The 19151-nt window shown below is 41.3% G+C and overlaps 2 protein-coding genes across 2 annotated transcripts in view; both read right to left on the reverse strand.

Annotated features, from left to right (window-relative positions):
• Window positions 1-2870: 2870 nt before the first annotated feature.
• On the reverse strand, window positions 2871-12109 carry LOC137183958 (probable glutamate receptor). Its single transcript, XM_067591200.1, has 10 exons — window positions 11996-12109; window positions 11756-11831; window positions 9016-9047; window positions 7296-7481; window positions 6851-7074; window positions 6255-6352; window positions 5336-5553; window positions 4952-5171; window positions 3307-3557; window positions 2871-3223 (listed from the first exon to the last, which is right to left on the reverse strand). Exons 2-10 carry the CDS (start codon window positions 11817-11819, stop codon window positions 3125-3127), a joined length of 1392 nt encoding a protein of 463 aa, XP_067447301.1. The 5' UTR covers window positions 11820-11831; window positions 11996-12109; the 3' UTR covers window positions 2871-3124.
• A 2043-nt stretch (window positions 12110-14152) lies between these two features.
• The window catches only part of plch2a (phospholipase C, eta 2a), a 71733-nt gene continuing 66734 nt past the window's right edge, over window positions 14153-19151 (reverse strand). The window contains exon 22 of the mRNA XM_067591203.1: window positions 14153-17835. Within this exon, the coding sequence (XP_067447304.1) occupies window positions 16163-17835 (1673 nt within the window). The 3' untranslated portion in view covers window positions 14153-16162. The remainder of the gene's footprint in view (window positions 17836-19151) is intronic.

Consider the following 19151-nt stretch of genomic DNA (forward strand, 5'->3'; position numbering starts at 1 on the left):
CAAATGTTCATTCAAATTACAAAATTAAATGTACTTAAAAGTTTGTAGCTGAAGCTTCATATTAGCTTCAGATAAACTTTTAAATACATTTTTACACAGAAGGAGGACTGTGGATTTTGTCCTCCATTATGAAGGGATCTTCTAATGGTCAGTATGGACAGGAGGAATGATTATGGCAAATAAAACATGTTTCACTGTTGGGCTCCTGACTGTTGTTTTAAGACAGACTTGAAAAATTGTGAACCTGTCCTTTAATTTATACTGAGAGAACTGTGTGGAGTTTGCTCCACCAGCTCATTGAAGTGATCATGAGACAAACCTACTGAGCTTCATACAAATACAAATCCAATAGCACCTCCATGTGCCAAAGCAGGGGTATAACAGCTTATAACATATAAGCTGTACATAGAAACATGAGGTGTACATACAGATGGGTGACAAACTAAATGAAAAACGGGTCCAGGTCTGAATGCTTGACCCCTACAGTGAGGGGATCTGGTGGCTCTGTTATGCCTCGGGGGGCATTTTGCTGGCATGGTTTGGGTCCACTTGTCCCCTTAGAGGGAAGGGTCACTGCTAATCAATACTAAGAAGTTGTGAGTGATCAGCTTTATCCTATGATGAAACATTTCTATCCTGATGGGAGTGGTCTCTTCCAGGATGACAATGCCCCAATTCACAGGACACGAGGGGTCACTGAATGGTTTGATGAGATTGAAAATGATGTGAATCATATGCTATGGCCTTCACAGTCACCAGATCTTAAACCAACTGAACACTTATGGGAGATTCTGGACCGACGAGTTCAGCACTCAACACCACCATAATCAAAACACCAAATTAGGGAATATTTTTTTGAAGAATGGTGTTCAATCAAAACCAAGGAACATTGAAGTTCTTCTGGCAGCATGTGGTGGCCCAACACCTTACTGAGAGACTTTATGTTGTTTTTTTTAATCTGTCACCCGTCTATATGTTTTCATTCACTCTAGTCAATGCGTGAACTGTATCTTCATCATGATGCAGCAACAAATGATTTACTGTTCCTGCTGTAAGGCTGGAATACATGATATATACACCAAGTGTGTTTTCATACAGGAAACAGGTACATTTATAGGTGGAAAATAATGTCAGCATGTTGTGGTTATTTTCTTTTTACTATTGACTCACTCCACTCACACTGACCCATCTTTACGGTGAATCATTGCTTGGCCTTGATTTTGCTTCAGAATTCAGTCTCTTCATCCAGATCTTTATCCTGGATGATGTTGAGAAAGAAAACATCCCACAAGGTTCAACACAAACTCACACTTTAAATAAAAAGAATCTTTGATTATACCACCCTCACATATGTGTCCATGCTCATGCTCAAGAGACCCACAGTGTCTAAAGTGACCTCAAAGCTCAGGTCTTTGAAACACTTAATGTTGCAAAGAAGTCCAATAACAACAATAATGCTGGTGTTAAGGAGTCAACTCCATCCAAAATCTATCTTTGGAGTATCTAATACTCACCCACTGTAGGCTCGAAGTCCACTATTAAAGTTGTAAGTTTACAGATCATAGAGGCTGTGGTCTGCTAGAGTTCCTGTTGGTTACAATGGATTCCAATGCAAGTTTTCACAAACCTAAAAATGGTTTTATAAACCTTTGAAATCATTCCTGCATAATCTTCTCTCCATCTGTTTCAAACACACTGTTATAATATGCCTAGAGAGTGCATGAATATGTTATTGACAGTATCCTGGGTCTAACACTCATCTCTTCTTCCATACGTGTTCAGTTTGTATTTTCTTATTTGCATGAGTTTTGTTTGGGGATCATGACATGGAATTGGAATAAGCAGGTAAACAAAATGGATAATATTCTTTGCTCTGCTAAAGTCTAAATGTTGCTTCAAAGACTTTTCTGACAAGCCGAAATAAAATCTTGCTGGTGAGACTTAATGTATGTTTCTTATTCACTTGGGCTTTTCTGAGTGGAAATGATCCAATTTAAATTTAAAACTGTGTTCATTGTTTTGTTTGGGATTTACAACTTGGAGGCAGCAAAAGAAGCTGAATATGATATTGACATATCAAGTCCAATATTCACTCTCCTTTCTGTTTTGCTCTCCAGCAACCCCAGAGGCAAATATCTGGCTCTTTAGCTGCTTAATACTCCACTATGTTCACCAGCTTGTCGCCAACTTTGTCTGTCTGCTGTTTGGTGCTGGGCAGGTAGTGTACAGTGGGTTTATCTGAGCTCCTTCACTGAAAACAGCTGTATGTTGCTGCTGGAAACAAGCTTCATTAAGCAGATCTTTTGTTCCGCAAAACCAAACAATGAGGTAAAAAAGGTTTAAAAAAAGCTCATTAGAGCTGAGAGGAACTGCAGAGTTGGTATTGGTTTGTCACTATGAGTGATCTCTTTCACATTACACATCATTTAATCCATTGTTTAAATAAAAATATGTACTTGTGCAGCTGTAAACATGAAATCAAAGTTGTTGTTTTTTTTACTACTTTTCTAACATCCTGTAGTGTGCTTGTTAGTAATGCTGGTGTTTGTTGTTTTATATATTGTTGTTGTTTTTAATGTTCCACGTATTAAAAATGTTTTACTAAAGATGTAGTCAAAGACCAATTTCCCAGAATGGTGGAAAGTAGTATTATATTGTATGTACTTTGAGACAAGAGAGCATTTGGGATATAAGGGGATTTATTTGGAGGATACAAGCTGTAAAAAAATGTTATTACACTATTATGATTCAAGAAGAGATACAGTTAAATTAGTGGGGGGGGGGGGGGGGGGATGTGGACATTTGATAACCTTTGATGGGAAAAAAAATCTCTTGATCTTCAACAGTAAACAAATCTTAGGATTAGTATATTTGCAGACAGTCTGAAGTTGTAAGTCCCTTAGTTTGTTGCTTAATACACTGTAGCTGCTGGTTGATGATGATGATTCATGTGGTCACCATGCTGTTCTGGAAAAATATGAAACACACTGAATAACTACACAACATATGACTGTTACCATGGAAACACAGAAAGCTAAATTGTTTGATGGAACAGGAAGAAAACACTCAGCTTATCCTCATCTTTGACACTATCCTGTCAAAATCGAACATGTAAGCATTTCTTTTAGGCTTTGCTTTTGTCTGTAGTGTCCTGCTCTGCGCTCTCCCCTCCACTGCCAAACCGCCGATTCAGCTCTGATGTCAACACAGAACAGCATGATTTCTGTGACAGAAGAGAAAAAATATCATAATGTGACCAAACAGTCTAGGATGTGATCACACTGTGCGATACTGTTCCACTCCTACCTTGCCATCCTTAGCTTGGTTGTGGGCCTTGGATAAGAGCTCCAGCAGGGCCAGCAGCAGCCCAACACCCAGTCCCATGCCAAGGAGGATGAAGAGACCCCGCAGGTCATGGGGCTGCAGGGCCTCAGAGGTGTGAGCCCCATCATCTCCCATACAGCTGCTGGCCCACCACTTCTCCCGCAGGTATGTCAGCTCACCGGATTCACTGAGCTGGAGGATGGCAATGGTTAGGTTTTTAACCCATGGAGAACCTGGAAGAGCAAGGAGGAGACCTTTAGTACCTCTGCAGGGATTTGCTCCCATTCAGCCACAAGAGCATTAGTGAGCTCCAACAGTTCCCAAAGGTGCTGGATGGGGATGAAGTCAATTGAGTCAGAGCTCCCAAAGGACTCAATGCGCAGGTATTCCTTGCACCCCAGTCAAGTTCTTCCACAGCAAATTGGGAAAATCTGTGGACATGGGTGTCCACATACTTTTGGGAAAGCAGATTTTGAAGGTTAAGGCCCTTGCATCAAAACAAAGCATAACAACAAATGGTAAATGGTAAATGAACTGTACTTATAAAGCGCCTTTCTAGTCGTCCGACCACTCAAAGCGCTTTTTACACTACAAGCCACATTTACACACACATTCATATGCTGATGGCAGGGGCTACCATGCAAGGTGCCAACCTGCGCATCAGTAGGAAGTAATCATTCACACACCAATGGCACAGCCATCAGGAGCAATTTGGCAACAACCAAAAAACCAAAAAAACTGACTTAAATCTCCAACTAAGGTACATGAATCATTGTTTTGGACACTCATCACCCTATAAAGTTGATATGGATAATGTGTTAGCAAACAGTTGTCTATTTGCACATCAAGCAGACACAGAGCAACATTAGCATTTATTTGGAATTGTTTTTGTGCCCACCTGATGAATATTAGTCCAATATTCACTTTCCTTGTAGCTGTAGTTTAAGCTCTATGAGTTCCTGAGGGAAATATCTGGCTCCTTAGCTGCTAAATGCTTAACTGTATTCACCAGCTAGTTCCTAACTTTGTGTGTCTGATGTTTGGTGCTGAACAAGTAGTGTGTAGTGAGTTTTTGGAGCTTTTCCACTGAAAACAGCTTCCTGCTGCTAAGAACTAAGAGAGGATAAAAACCTCCATAAAGCTGAGGGGAACTGCAGAGTTATTGATAATTATCTGTGTTTTGTACTATAAGCAACACCTCTCACATTACAAATTTATCCATTACTGATAAAATATATATATATATATATATTGATTAGTACAGTGTTGAAGACACTGTGTGTATGAATATGAAAATGTATGTCTTTGGTGCCTCCATGTAGTAGATGTCAAGGAGTTCTGACCCGAGGACACTGAAAGAACATGTAGACATATACATATACACCTTGAACATATCGTCACCTTGAATTCACCAGGAATTGTCTCAACAAAAATTTATGACATCAGAATAATTTGAAATAAAATATAATCACATAAAAAAAATACACAATTTGTGGCCTGAAGTAACAGAAGACAATTTGTCACAATACAGGCCTCATTGATTCACTGAGGAGTGATCTGTGATAAGTGTTCTGAAAAATCTGTCTTTCAAGGAAAAAAAAAAAAACATCCCGACACCCTGACTCACCCAGAGGTGCTGCAATAGTGTAGGCTCTCATAGCAATGACTTCCTGGGAGCGGGTCAGTTTACAGTAGCGAGCCACTGCCAAGTCCAAGGACACTGCTTCACCGATGAAGGCAAAGTTTCCCTCCTGGGCACGGCGAACACCCTCCTCCATGCTGGACACATAGCTCTTCTTACGCTCCATGTGCTGGTAGATGCGCCGGTAGACAGGGTTGTTGGAATTCTGGGGGAGAGAAAAGAATAAAAATCATAATAATTTAATCTTCCTCAACACTGTATTCTGAGTGTACAAGATATCAGGAGCACATTCAGTTTTATCAACCCGTCTCAGGTATTATGAACCAGTTGTTGTGCCCATAAACCCTAGTTAGCAACTACTGACTGTACCTTAAAGAAAAGCATGGTGGAACCAGCTTCCACTGTGCCATAATCTATCACATCCTGGTTGGCAAGGTCTTCAAAGCTCTTGATGGAGACGTGTTTATTATTAGAATGCAGCATGGAGTTGAAGTTGGCAAAGTAGCAGGCCAGCAGCAGTACAGCAAACAGCCACCAGATGGCACTGACTACACATCCAGACAGGGCTTTAGGGTGAGGACCAGCACCTGGGAGGGCACAGACAGCAGACAAATGGCTGTGCTTTTCAGTACAAAGTGTTGAATGACTAGGGCAGCAGTGAGACTGTAAACACTCTCCTTTTAAAGCTGAAATGATGTTGTTATTTATTTAAACTCAGGCTCAGTTCAAACCAATAAAGTCAGGGTTCAATTTTGAGTAATCATGTGCAGAATTAAAAGATTAGTTCAACATTTTGGATACATTAACTGCTACTGGCACAACACACCCAAATGTTTGACTGACCTGTTGGTACATTGCATTGTGGGTAAAGTGGGCATCAGGTTTTGACATGGAAGAGGAAGTGTGACTGTCCATCGTGAGTCTGACAATATTACAGGATTCCAATGCTACATCAGTAGAGTACTCTTAAGTACTGAGCTCGAGTCCTAGCTTAGCATAAAGACCAAAAGCAAGGGGAATCAGCTTGCCTGGCTTTGTCCAAAAAAATACCTACCAACACATCTAAAGCTCACTGATATGTATGTTGTACCGCTTTTGTTTAATCCTGAAATGTAAAAAACATAGTTTGTGGTTTAGGATTAGATTAGATTTAGGACTATTTCTTGATGTGCGCAGCTTCCTGAGGTCTAATGCCAAAACCTGTACTCAGACCAACCTGCACTGTAGCCTAAGACACTGCATAGTAGTGCTGGATGGATGGATACAGTTTAGCTGGCTGCTGGATTACCTTGCAGGGTGAGAGCTCCAGTGATGTACCAGAAGCTGTGCAGCAACGTGAAGTTGTAGTCCTCTGTGCCCGGCTCTGCCCATTCAGTGGGACTGATCCTGGGAGAAGAAAAACAAAAACACTACTAAAGTTGACCTATGTGCAGTCTTAGGCAGTGACCTCATTTAGGATCCTAGGGGCCTGAGGGTGCCTCTCAGTGCTGGCCTGATGTATCCGGTACCTTCTCTCTGACAGCAGCAGGGAGAAAAGGCCGTTATCTGGGAGATTGGGATCCTCAATGGTTCTCCTAGCCTTATCCTTGCCACGTCTGGTATAAATATACTTCAGGCAGTGTGGAGCACCGCCTATTGTATGTTCAGCCAATCAAACTACTCTTTGCAGGGCCTTGCGGTCCTGTTCGGTGCCATTTCCATACCATTTCTAATAAAATCTTGGTGTCAGTCTGTCTCACACTGTACCACATGAGTTTTGAGGCATGTTATATTCTACAATGAATGTGTGGAAAATCATGAAGCTAAATAGATAAAAACATGCATTTCACATATTCAAAGTGGAATGCTGAGGTCAAGCACTGTCATGTACTGTACTGTACTTACCTGCCCACCAGGAATATGCAGAGACCAGTCAGCAAGAATGCGATGAGGAGACCCACCCACATGTCGGTGGAGAAGGGTGACAAGAGGCTGAAGGTGCTTTCTTCAGAGGCCACATCTTTGTGCAGGATAAAGCCGATGCCTGTTTGCATGAAGGGAGTGGTCATGTCCACAAACTGCTCTCTGACTGCAGTGAGGGTCAGCGAGGCCACAGCCAGGTCAGCCTCCTGGTAGATGGAATTGGCACACATAAATTCTAAGAACTTCCTAATTCACTCATGCAGTGTTGGCAGTTTGGAGCTTAAAAAACAGGCTCATGGTCGAGAAACATGCACACAATAAGTCGTATGACATTACGTACAGTATGTCACACTACATACTCTGTCACTGTTAGTCACTGCATCCCATTTTGTGTGTACGGTCTGACCCTCCTCCATCAGTGACTTACCCCTCTGATGACCTCACCAATCATGCCATTCCAGTTGCCACTGGAGTCCATGGCTCCGTAGCGGTTGTCCTTCACCAGGTGCAGTTTGTACCTGAAACCCAGCTTCTTGGAGAGCTCAGATATCAGGTCGATGCAGTAGCCCTCTAGCTCTCCTCCAGAGCCTTTGGTCATGGTGTATGGTTCTTGCTGAGGAAACAGAACAAACATTCTCATTTAAATGGGGACTGTGGGGGATCAAGGGTAATACAGTGCATCAAATATTAGGAGGATATGAATCTAAAAAGAAAAAAAACTGGAGTATAAAGAAATCACTGCTGGTGAAAAATGCACTGCTACATTTAGGTGATTTTCATGTTTTACTTTGGATTTACACAATTCTGCATTCATTACAAACTTAGATAGAGAAGGTGCAGTGTGCTAGCCATGTGCAGTTGCATTAAATAACTGATAATTTAGAATAATTCATTTTTTTTACTTAATTCTTAGTTTTGTCCATCGGATATGTTGTAAACAAACCAACAGATTATCTGCATTATTTTAACCACTCTATTCAGATGTCAAGCTGTAAGTGATTGGACCTGAAATGTTGCTGGCAAGCCCTCATTGTCCAGAAAAACTGTGCACAAATACGATAAATACACTAGGTCAAAGTTGAAGGTGGTCTGAAAGGCCTGAGACATGCTTTTTACCAACACGTATGCATCAGTATTGCTGCATGAATGACATATCATATTTGTAAAATGCACAATTAATAATACTTAAAACCTGTAAATGTGATATCATTTTGACATCATTGTGTCAGTTTTTTCCCATAATAGTAAAAATGTTGTGCAGTTTGGTATGGTTTGGGTTGGTATGGTTTAAGTTTGGTTTGGTATGGTATAGTATGGTATGGTATGGTATGCTTTAAGTTTGATTTGGTATGGTTTATGTTTGGCTTGATTTACAAGCCGAAGTTTTGTTCGGTTTGGTTATTTGAAAAAATGCTATACCTGTAGCCTGTTTGCCTTTATACAAGGATGCATTTTTGGCACAGATTCATCTATATTGCAAACTTTGGGTATTCTGCAGTCTCAATGTGAATGTCAGACTATTTGCCCTGAAATACAATAATTCTGGAGTGTTTGTATGATTATTTATTTTCTGCACCTGGCAAGGCTGATATACGTAGATATGCAGCTGTAACATGCGTGGCCTTGCTCACATACCTGCTTGTGTGCTCATGCTTGCTTGTGTATATCTGAAGGACTCAAAATTATATTCACACTTGAGGTGGTTACTACATTGGTAATGTTGAGATCACCACAGAAAAAGCAACAGTGGAGCTGAGCTTTCTTACTTATTCACATCCTGTGATAAGGTTGGATAGGTATAGTAGCATTTACTGTTCATACTTTTTTTCTCTTCCACCTCAAGTTTGACTAATGTGGAGATCTGTTTACAATCTGTCTGATCGTCTGACTGCTCGTGTTTCTTGCTGTCAGACTTCTTTTTTATTTCAATGTAGTACCAGATATCAGGAAAATCACCAGTGCATAACAGTACAATGTGATTATTACTGACAGGAATAAAGGTCAAAGCTACAAAAATAAGACCTGACTTGTAATGAACTGTGAGTGTCATTTAAGAAAGTGTCTGTTGAGCCAATAAGACTGTTTCACAGCTGCAAAAGGCCATTCCCACCTTGGCGTTCTGGTCAAGAGAGGGAGAAAAAGAATACCTTTATAGTGGTGATGGATAACTCCTTGGCATCTAGAGTGGAAAATCAAACACATCAGTAAATTTTGGATTCCTGTAATGAAGAAAGTCAAAGTAATCAAGCATGAGTATCAGCACAAAGATGAGAGGATTTAGTTCTTTGGCTGATTAGTGGTCAGGTTTCATGTCTACAAGCTTATGTGTGGAGCAGCCTCTGAAAGTCTAATGAAGCATATTGTTTCTTTGATTCCCCTTCATGTGTTTTTCTCTCCACCACAGCAGTAAATAAGCCAAACAACCACTGAGGGACAATGGAAGTCTTGTTGTCGGTTGCTTTTCAAGGGACCTGCAGAAAAGGGCTCAACACTGAGTGGACAGTTGCAAGGTACAACGAGGGGGGTATCTGGGGCCCTGTGGGGGAACACATTCCCCACAGGGCCCCAAGGATGTCCTTAAGGATGTGCTCCGGTGCAGTTCTTCAACCCCCCTTTCACCATGTAATCAGAGCAGGGGATGAAACCCCCCCTCCCACCATCACACCCCCTCCCCTGACACAGAGTTGTTTTCCTTTTGCCGTAACTGTGACCAATGGCATTCCCAGTGTGTCCAGCAGGACCTAACATGCCCTGCCAGGGTCAGTCAGAGAAAGGAAGGGGGGTTGAGTGGAGGTGCCAGGGGTTCAAGTTCTTCATAATTGCATGCAATAGAAAAACCCAGCCTGGTTGGGTCACATAAAGCCCATGACACTCTGTCAGCCTCCTCTAGAGAGGATGGCAGGTCTTATGATCTGCGGAGATGCCTGTCAGTTCACCGCCTGCCTGCAGAGTCTTCTCTCCACATGGTTAATTGATTTATCACAGTGCTTTCTAGACCACAGCAAGGCGTTAGCCCCTCCACTGGTGAGAAATGGGATGCTGCCACAGTGGATGGTGCCCCCTCTGTGCTTTGATAAGACTCCAGCAGTCCAGCAGTGCCAGTGGGGAAAGAGTCAAATGTGAGGAATGATTTGGGAGCGTGACCTCTTCTTGTAGGTCTGCCAGAGCCCGCTGGTGGAAAGCTGGGGCTTTAGCTATGCAGACAGCTTGCAGAAGCAGGGCTGCTCTGGCAGAGGAAATGATCTCATTGGTTGAGTGAAACCTTATTAGGTGGAGCCATTAAGCACCACAGTTTTTCAGAATGTAAGTTGACTAGTTGGTGAAATTGTTTGACAGAAACAGAATTTGTAGAATCAGCAGCAACTACCTGATACATGCACACCAAAGACTGGGTGCTGGTCATAGCAATGGCATAGATTATTATACTATTTTCATGGTCTGATTTCTTTAACAATTTTACTCTTGTGAAGCACTTTATGACCTTGCTCTGTGAAAGGTGCTATAATAAATAAACTTTACTTACTTATTTACAATACAAGAAAATATGACCGCACACAAAGTTTCAGTGATTTTCATTGTATAACCAACACTTTGACCACAGTTGGTCTTTCTCAAGGCAAGAAACAAAATTTGGACAAAAGATAAAGGTGTGCAAACAGTGCTTATTTTTGACTTTTGTCAAGGTCACACTGATTTCCAGAGTGACTATTTTGTACTGTAAAACTTCACTAACAAAGCCTCGAGCTTTGGGTTACTGTGACTACTAGACAAGTCAGCCAGTCACAAGCCATTGTGGTTTGGTGGACTCTATAACTAACCAGCTTTTAACTTCAGGTTTGGTAGAGCCAGCCTGAGAGTTCCCTTCCTCTCAAAAGTCTTGATTTTAGCACCAAAACTTGGCAAATATGGTATGTTTAAGGTTAGAGAAAGATTGTGGTTGTTTTTTTTTTTTTAAAGCAAACAGGTTTGTGACGGGACACTAACTCAAGTCTCCTACATGAAAGGCAGATGCACTACACACCCATCCACCACACCAACCTGCACACCTTGACATTGCATTGGTACTAAATGTTGGCACTGGACGCAAACCTGGAGGGGTGAAATTGTCCAATATGAACACAATTCCTAGGGATAGCTGGGCTCAAATAAATAGTCCCAACTCCTGAACAAACTGCTTTGCCAAATTACAGCATGCAGACGAAATTCACTCCATTTTCAACTGGCAACAGTTGTCCCATAACAAAGAAACAAAAGGAAATATCAAGTCACTTAATAATTTCTGTGACCACAGCAGTTCTGCTTACTAGAAACTAAAACCTGAACTAAAAATCATTTTCAGCTCAGTTGTTAGTTACGGTGGCATAATTGGCTCCAAAAGTAGTTCAATACCATTCTGATTACTGATCCTTTAAAACATAACAAAGGGTGGGAAGTAAACAAGTCACTTTGAGCAGTGGCTTGTGTTTTTGTTTCCTGAGCGTCCACTGCTGCACATTCCACGAAAGCACAGTGAAAGCACTGCTTACATGCAGATTATAACTGTGGCAGTGTCACATTTCACAAATGATTAACACTTACAAATAGCAGATACGTTTGCAAACTGTACAGGACTCTCGTGCTCATGGATTGGCTGCGCTAATCGCACTTATTTTGATCAGTGAAACGTGTCAAGATTACTGGAAGAGGAAATGATCTCACATTGCAAATTGTAGCTTGCATGTTTCAAATTTGGTAAAACATTTTGTCTGATACGCCTTTTTTGATGGCTATAAGCCAGATAGTTTAACTTATTTTGTAATAAAATCATTTGATATCTCTTTAGCCAGGACATTATTATAGATTGCAGTAACATATGTGGTGTTCGCCTTGGTGGTGTGTGTGTCTTACCTGCAGTGAATGCCCATGCACTGAGGGTTGCCACACAGAAGACTAAAGTTATGCAGCCTTTCATGTTGCCACAAGCCTGAAAATAACAGATTAATACTTTTCTCTGGATTTATCTGTCAAATTCAGACTGACCAAAAACATACAGCATTTACAATACACATCATCATTAATTTGTATGAGAAAATATGCTTAATTATGATAAACATCACAGGAAAATACCTACAATAAAAGTGTCCTTACCTCACATGCAGTGTGGATAAAAACCTTGACTTATGAATGAGGGACAACTCCAGGAAAATGTGTAAGAAATTCACAAAGAAATCTTACAAGTGGGCAGTGGGAAGGGTTGTGCGCAGCAGAGCATAGTGGGGGTTTATATGGGGGAGGACATAGAGGGAGGAGATAGGGCCTCAAAGAGAGATAAAACCCATGACTGTTGAGGTTGAGGTTTTGGCAGAATAAAGTCTGAAGAGAGATATAAATTATTGAAGCCAGATGTATTCTACTATAGAATTATTGCCACACCTACATGTTAAGGCTTGTGTGAGTTATGGGGATTTTGTGCTTCAGGTGGTGGCATACTGTGATTTTATTTCTCTCATCACACAAACTAATGCTAAGAAATAAAATAAATTACAATATACTACTATCTAACTTATCATGCCAGTGGTTTTGGAGGTCAGAAGTTCTGACGGTTACCACACTTGCTTTTGTAATATTACATGATAGGATCTACAAAAAGGGAAGGGGAGTTGATCAAGTGGTTTGGGGAAGTGGGAGGGGGGCAATGATCTTACAGGTGGATGGATTGGAGATCCCACAGAGTCAGAGGAAGAGATTTTGTTCTGGAGAACATTTCCTCTCCCTCCTGAGTAAACCTGAGGGACTCCTCAACATAAGTATTATACAGTAACTGTGGGAACATGTGATCAAATATCAAGTTGTTGTAGCCATCTTACAGTTGAGGTCAGGGCAGTAAATACAAATGTAAGCAAACTAAGCAATTTGCACCATTGTCCAGCATCAGTTAAAACCAACCTCCAAAACTCAAAGATTACATAATCTGCTACAAATAATATCTTGGTAATAATATACACAAAACGCTGTCTTGTTTCTTTGTCTTAGAAAAATTCCTAAAAGTTTTAGCATAAGCCCACAAACCAAATGGATTTATTTCCATAAAACCTTTGAAGGCAGTGAACTCATCTAAAAACGAGGGGCCACGTTCACTCTCTGAGACAAAAACATTCTCTCAGGCCTGAAGTGCTAAACAGGACTTGGAGGTTTCAGTTGAGAGGCCAAGTCATGCCAAATTGTCTAGATAAATACGGCTTTAAGAGGGACTCGGCGGTTTTCTTGGAATCCTAATGAAGCTGTCTTTTGTGTTTGTGTGCTGGCTGGAGTGGAGTCTGTGGTGCTAAAATGAGCATGTCAAGCTTCAGAAAGTCTTACAGAGCTGAATAAGAGGCCTGGCAGTGTCTGACAGCTCACCAGAGGTGGCCGTCAGTTTTGGTAACCATAGACTTGACAATGGACAAGCCTTTGACTGACAAATCCGTGTCCTGAGAAAACATGGAATGGTGGCAACACTTCTTAGATTTTAAGATTTAGGATTAGAGCTTTGCGGTTAGTTTAATGTTTTAAGTAAATTTGATCCAGTTGTTGTTGTCCACATCTGGTACAATGCGGATTATGTGCTTACATATTTATTGCAGAATTGACAAGTACTCCAGGGGGGTTGTCAGAGAACTGATTCTGAACTGAGACATTTTTATTAGCTTCCTCAAAGGTATGCATAAATCCATTTCTATCATTGTGATTATATTAGGTTTCAATGGATAGTTTGTGTCCAGAGTGTTTGTGCTGTTTCAAAGAGATTTTAATTGTGCCAAGAACTCTTTTCCAAATACTTGAGAATATTTTGGAGGAATTTACAAAACCTGTTAAAGTATGACACGGTTTTATTCCATATAGCACACTCTAGAGACTAAGAAAGTCAAAGTAAATAGTTCTGTAGCCCAAAAAAATCATATCTTGGCTGCTAAGTGATACTAAAAAAGATGTTTTTCTCTGCTTTAATGACTGGTTGAGATTGTTGTCTCTTCTGCAGCCTTAAGTCTTTGTTCTGGAACATTCTCCCTTCCTGCAGGGGGTCTGGTGGGTTGGTGCCAGAGAGGTTGAGAAAGGTGACGGATGGTAAACACAGACCCAAGCAGAGTCCATAATTAGAGCAGCAAGCAAACCCTGCCAAAACCAAGGCCAAAGCTTTTTTTTTTACATGTCGGCTTGTATATGCTCATTTGAACTGGTTTGTTAACGACTCATCTTTGTCTCTGAACTAAGACAGCTGTTGATTGATGAAGTGTACATGAAGTAAATGAGCTGTGAAACCTTGCATTAATATTCATTTGAGATTTATTCAGGTCATAATTATACATTGTTTGACTTAAATATTGTCCCTAAAATTTTGCACAAACAACTGGCATGGCAGTGCAAACAGCAGGTCGACAAATAAACGTGCTTTGATACAGATCATTTCCATCTTGTTTTAGTACCACGGACCAATGGGAACACAAGGATTCAGATATGATGCTCTTTCTATCATTGTGATTATATTAGGTTTCAATGGATAGTTTGTGTCCAGAGTGTTTGTGCTGTTTCAAAGAGATTTTAATTGTGCCAAGAACTCTTTTCCAAATACTTGAGAATATTTTGGAGGAATTTACAAAACCTGTTAAAGTATGACACGGTTTTATTCCATATAGCACACTCTAGAGACTAAGAAAGTCAAAGTAAATAGTTCTGTAGCCCAAAAAAATCATATCTTGGCTGCTAAGTGATACTAAAAAAGATGTTTTTCTCTGCTTTAATGACTGGTTGAGATTGTTGTCTCTTCTGCAGCCTTAAGTCTTTGTTCTGGAACATTCTCCCTTCCTGCAGGGGGTCTGGTGGGTTGGTGCCAGAGAGGTTGAGAAAGGTGACGGATGGTAAACACAGACCCAAGCAGAGTCCATAATTAGAGCAGCAAGCAAACCCTGCCAAAACCAAGGCCAAAGCTTTTTTTTTTACATGTCGGCTTGTATATGCTCATTTGAACTGGTTTGTTAACGACTCATCTTTGTCTCTGAACTAAGACAGCTGTTGATTGATGAAGTGTACATGAAGTAAATGAGCTGTGAAACCTTGCATTAATATTCATTTGAGATTTATTCAGGTCATAATTATACATTTTTTGACTTAAATATTGTCCCTAAAATTTTGCACAAACAACTGGCATGGCAGTGCAAACAGCAGATCGACAAATAAACGTGCTTTGATACAGATCATTTCCATCTTGTTTTAGTACCACGGACCAATGGGAACACAAGGATTCAGATATGATGCTCTTGTGAGCACCATCAAACAATCCAAAAAAGAAGTTTGGGATATTAACAAATCTTCATATAAAAAATCTTTGTAAAATAAAGCACAGCATTGGGATAAATATTACAGTGCATAAAACACATGCAGTCAAATAAAATGTTCTAAACTCGGTGTGGAGTAGTCTACCAATGTTTTCAAGTACAGGATCTCAGTGCTGTGACATGCCACAGATCAGGATATTAGCAAAATATTGGCAGCTTGGTCAATATACAATGTAAGCACTACACAAAGAATACTAAAAATGAAGACCTTTCCTCCTGCATTGCATCCTGCATTGTAGGAATAATTTTTTTCTATTTTTTCAGTAAAGACATGAGACAAGCCATAGCTTTTAGCATCAAACTGTACATTATGTTTAATGTGATACCATGCCATCATTTTCAAAATATTGCTAGTGGATGTATGGGCTACTGATGATAATAACGCCTTGACATTATGTAGACTATCTAATTTTCAACTTACTTAAAATATACCATTACAGTTCAAGTAAATGAAAAGAATGGATCATTTAAAATCCTGTCCTCTGGTTGTGATCTATTGCTACTGTATACTCATGTAGTTCCAAAAAATACTCAAACATGAGCAGATCACAATCAACATAAAGAGTCATATAAAAACTCCTGGTATTTTTCACTAAATACATTCTGGCATTTATCTAACATTTGGTGATGACAGAGCTGTAGTTGCTGCTTTTAGCTCTCCCATAGCTTCTTGACAATGTTTTCTGAATGCGAGTGTTAAAAAAAATGAATCTTGCACAACCTCAAGATGCAGAAGTGATTGTTCATAGGTTACTTTTTCAGAGGAACAGAGTTTTCTGCGAGACTGTTGAAATAATGTACATTGTGAACCATTTTTCTGCGAGATATTCTGCAAGATATGTGACTTTTTCTAAAAAAAGATTTCTACTTGAGAAAAACTGGACTGTATTCCAAACAAGTTTCAAGCTGTGTCTCTCATACTCGGTTCCAAGTCAGCCAGTTCTTAGAGTTTGAGCATAAAAAAGACTTCACTGTTATCGGGCTCTGGGGATAACTGGGACTGTCTAGGAGAGGGGGATCCTAGAGGGGTGAGCTGACTCAGCAGGTCCAGGCTGGTGCAGGGACTCCGGGCCACGCAACAAGCCCCTTCGGGGTTCCCCCGCTCCTCAATGGGGCTAGCATTACTTCCACTGCCAAAGCTACTAGTAAGGCTAAAGCTTGCACTTCTGCCCTGGACCAGGCCCTGGAGCCTTTGTCTTTCTTGGGCCTTCTTGGCCCTGTTTGCAATGTACCGCACCCTGCTTTGGCTCCTCGAGGACGTCCTCCGCACCAGGGTCTCATCCATGAATTCCTCTTGAGACTCTTGAGGCTTGTTTTCAGGGGCGAAGTCACTAGCGGTCAAGGGCTCCACATCAGTCAGCTTCCGTAGTTGCTCTGTCAGATCGCTGAGTGGCCGGGACTTCTGTGGGCTGCCCCTGCGCAGCTGGTCCCTGGTTGGCCTAACAATGAAGCTGCGGCTGATGCTGCGGTACTTGCTATCAAAGTTACAGGAAATATCCTCAGAGGTCAGATCCCCAAGGCTTTTGGACATGGAGGCTGTAGCTGTTGTAGCAGTTGGGATGGTAGATGCAGAGGAGGGCCTTCTGGCTGATGACTGCTTGAGCCCTTCCATGTAGAGCCGGCTCCAGGTGTGTCTCCTTTGAGTCAGTCTGCTGGGAGAGTCCACTGAGTCCTGGGGGGGTTGCAGAGGGCGGGGATTAAGCTCATCATTGGGACACTCACTTTGCTGAAGATTGGGGTTTGACTTGCTCTTGCTTACTCGTAGGGCATCGTAAGAGACTAGAGCTGAGTGATGGCAGTTGACCCAGTGAGGGTCACAGGTGCTGCTGGCTGTGGGCAGGTTGGTGAGGCTCTTCCTGGCCAGGTTAGGCAGGGACAGGTCAATGACGGTGTCACTAGAAGAAATGCTAGAGGAAGAGGACATGCTGTCCCGGTGGCTGCCTGGCTCCAGCTTGCTCCAAAGGCGGTCATTCATGGTGGCATCTGTACAGACCTCTGGTACTGCTGACTGGGCCTGCCCAGCTGAGGCTACAGCCACCCGAACGTGGCCCTCACTTTTTGTTCTTCTCACTGGTGCGTGTGATGAAAGATTGCTGAAAAGTGCTCTCCTGGCATGGGATGTCTGAGCTGCAGGAACTGCAGGGGTTCCAGTGGACACAGCTACAGCAGGAGACTCCCCTCTGTGGTCAGACTTCAACTCTGCTGTATCATTTTTCTTTTCTGTAAGAGTTTCTAGGGTTCCCCTCTGGTTTGGCATGGGCTCCATGGATGAATGAGTGCTTCTATTGGTTTGGGTGTCTTGGCTGCACTGTAATGGGACCGTTTGCTCAGTAGGGGTCGCCAAAGGGAGTGAGCTGGTTGTGGAAAATGTAGGGAGCTTGTTAGGGTGTCCGCTCACTTTGATAGAGCTATCTACCTTCCCATTTGAAGGAATGGTCAAGGGGGAGTCTGCATTTATTGCTGTGGATGGTGAGTGCAGTGGTGGTGAGGAATGAGGTGAAGACAGGCTGTCTTCTGGAGTGGAGAGAGAGCGGATGAAGCGTGTGTTCCTGGCATCTCCAGAGTTTATTGCAAGAAATGGAAGAGGGAGAGCTGGTCTCTGCACTGTGGAACAATCTATGGAAAGAAAGACAATACAGAACTTTACCACTCTCATGAATCTGTTTGGTGGTCACTGAAAGCATTTTGACTGTAGTGACAACTGACAACTAGGGATGCACCAAACGGACAAGTTTGATCCACATTTGGCTAAATGCAGTTTGCTGTTCTGCTGTTTTTTGCTGTGGTGAGCTAATTCTGATGTGTAAAGCTACTGCTCATATTAAATCATTGCTTCCTGCATACTTTACAATAAATACATTTTAATGTGAAGGCAGGGGTAGGCCTTTAGTAAATGGGACATGTTGACATTTGTTGTTACCAAACTACCAAAAATAAAAACGATAGTTTTTCTAAAATAAATTTTGTTGGGAAGTTATTTTGAAACTCTGCATTGACAAAATACATTTTATTACATGTTTAACAAAGAGAATGGCTCAGAAAATAAGGACTGATGTTGAATCTTAGGAATGACAAATGTTTAGCACCTAGAGTTCAAATACAGATCTACGTTGTTTAGCGGGTTGGTTTTGATCCATGAGGAAAAAGATTGAGCCATGCAAGAGATATGGATGGTGGGTGGTGGTGTATGAACATCTTATTAAGATTATTTGGTCAAACTGTTTCTAATGTCAAGTATGAACTTTCATGTTCAAACATTAAAAGGCAATTTCAGTTTATTACAACCTAAATCTTATTTCTCTAGTTTGACCATAATTTCTATTAGTTACAATGACATTCTACCATCCAAGTTCTGAGATCTGTGAATGTGACAACATCACTAAAATTCAACAATTCACATAAGAATCGCAATTCTCATCTTCTACGCTTCTGGATAGATTCACAAATACCAAAAATCAATTTTTAAAATGTCAGTTAACAACATCATGTTGACGGAACGAAAAAAGGCTGAACTGAATTGTGAGGGCGGTGCAGCACCTGGACAGGCTACAGCATGCACATGCTAGAGTTATCTTGTAGTTCATCTTCAGAAAAGGCAAACGTTTAGGCACATTTTTGATTTAATGACTAAACAACTATCTTCTTGTGACGAATGTGAAGTATATTGTGAACATTTTATGAGCTATCACTGAGAGACTAATGTTTGTGGAGCAGTGAACTCCAGCACTAACAGCCGAGACCGGCTGACCAACACACACTGCAGCATTTAAAAATTTAAACCGACTCTGGGGTGAAGAAAATAACTTGGTGCAGTCCATTTTACTTCAAAAACCCTGCATCTGTTCAGTGTCTTAGACGACAATGGCTTTCCCCAGATCTAACGCAGCGGAGAGGCATGACATTATTACCAACACAGCACTCTGCCTCCCCCT

This window comes from Thunnus thynnus, chromosome 6 (genome assembly GCF_963924715.1).
Source record: "Thunnus thynnus chromosome 6, fThuThy2.1, whole genome shotgun sequence".
Taxonomy (NCBI): domain Eukaryota; kingdom Metazoa; phylum Chordata; class Actinopteri; order Scombriformes; family Scombridae; genus Thunnus; species Thunnus thynnus.

Coding starts and splice junctions, on each gene's coding strand:
- LOC137183958 (XM_067591200.1), bottom strand. CDS start 11,819: ATGAAAGGCTGCATAACTTTAGTCTTCTGTGTGGCAACCCTCAGTGCA. Junction 7,482..9,015: donor TATCCATCACCACTATAAAG/GTATTCTTTTTC, acceptor CTGTTTCCTCAG/CAAGAACCATACACCATGAC. Junction 5,554..6,254: donor TGGAGCTCTCACCCTGCAAG/GTAATCCAGCAG, acceptor GTGCCCTCCCAG/GTGCTGGTCCTCACCCTAAA.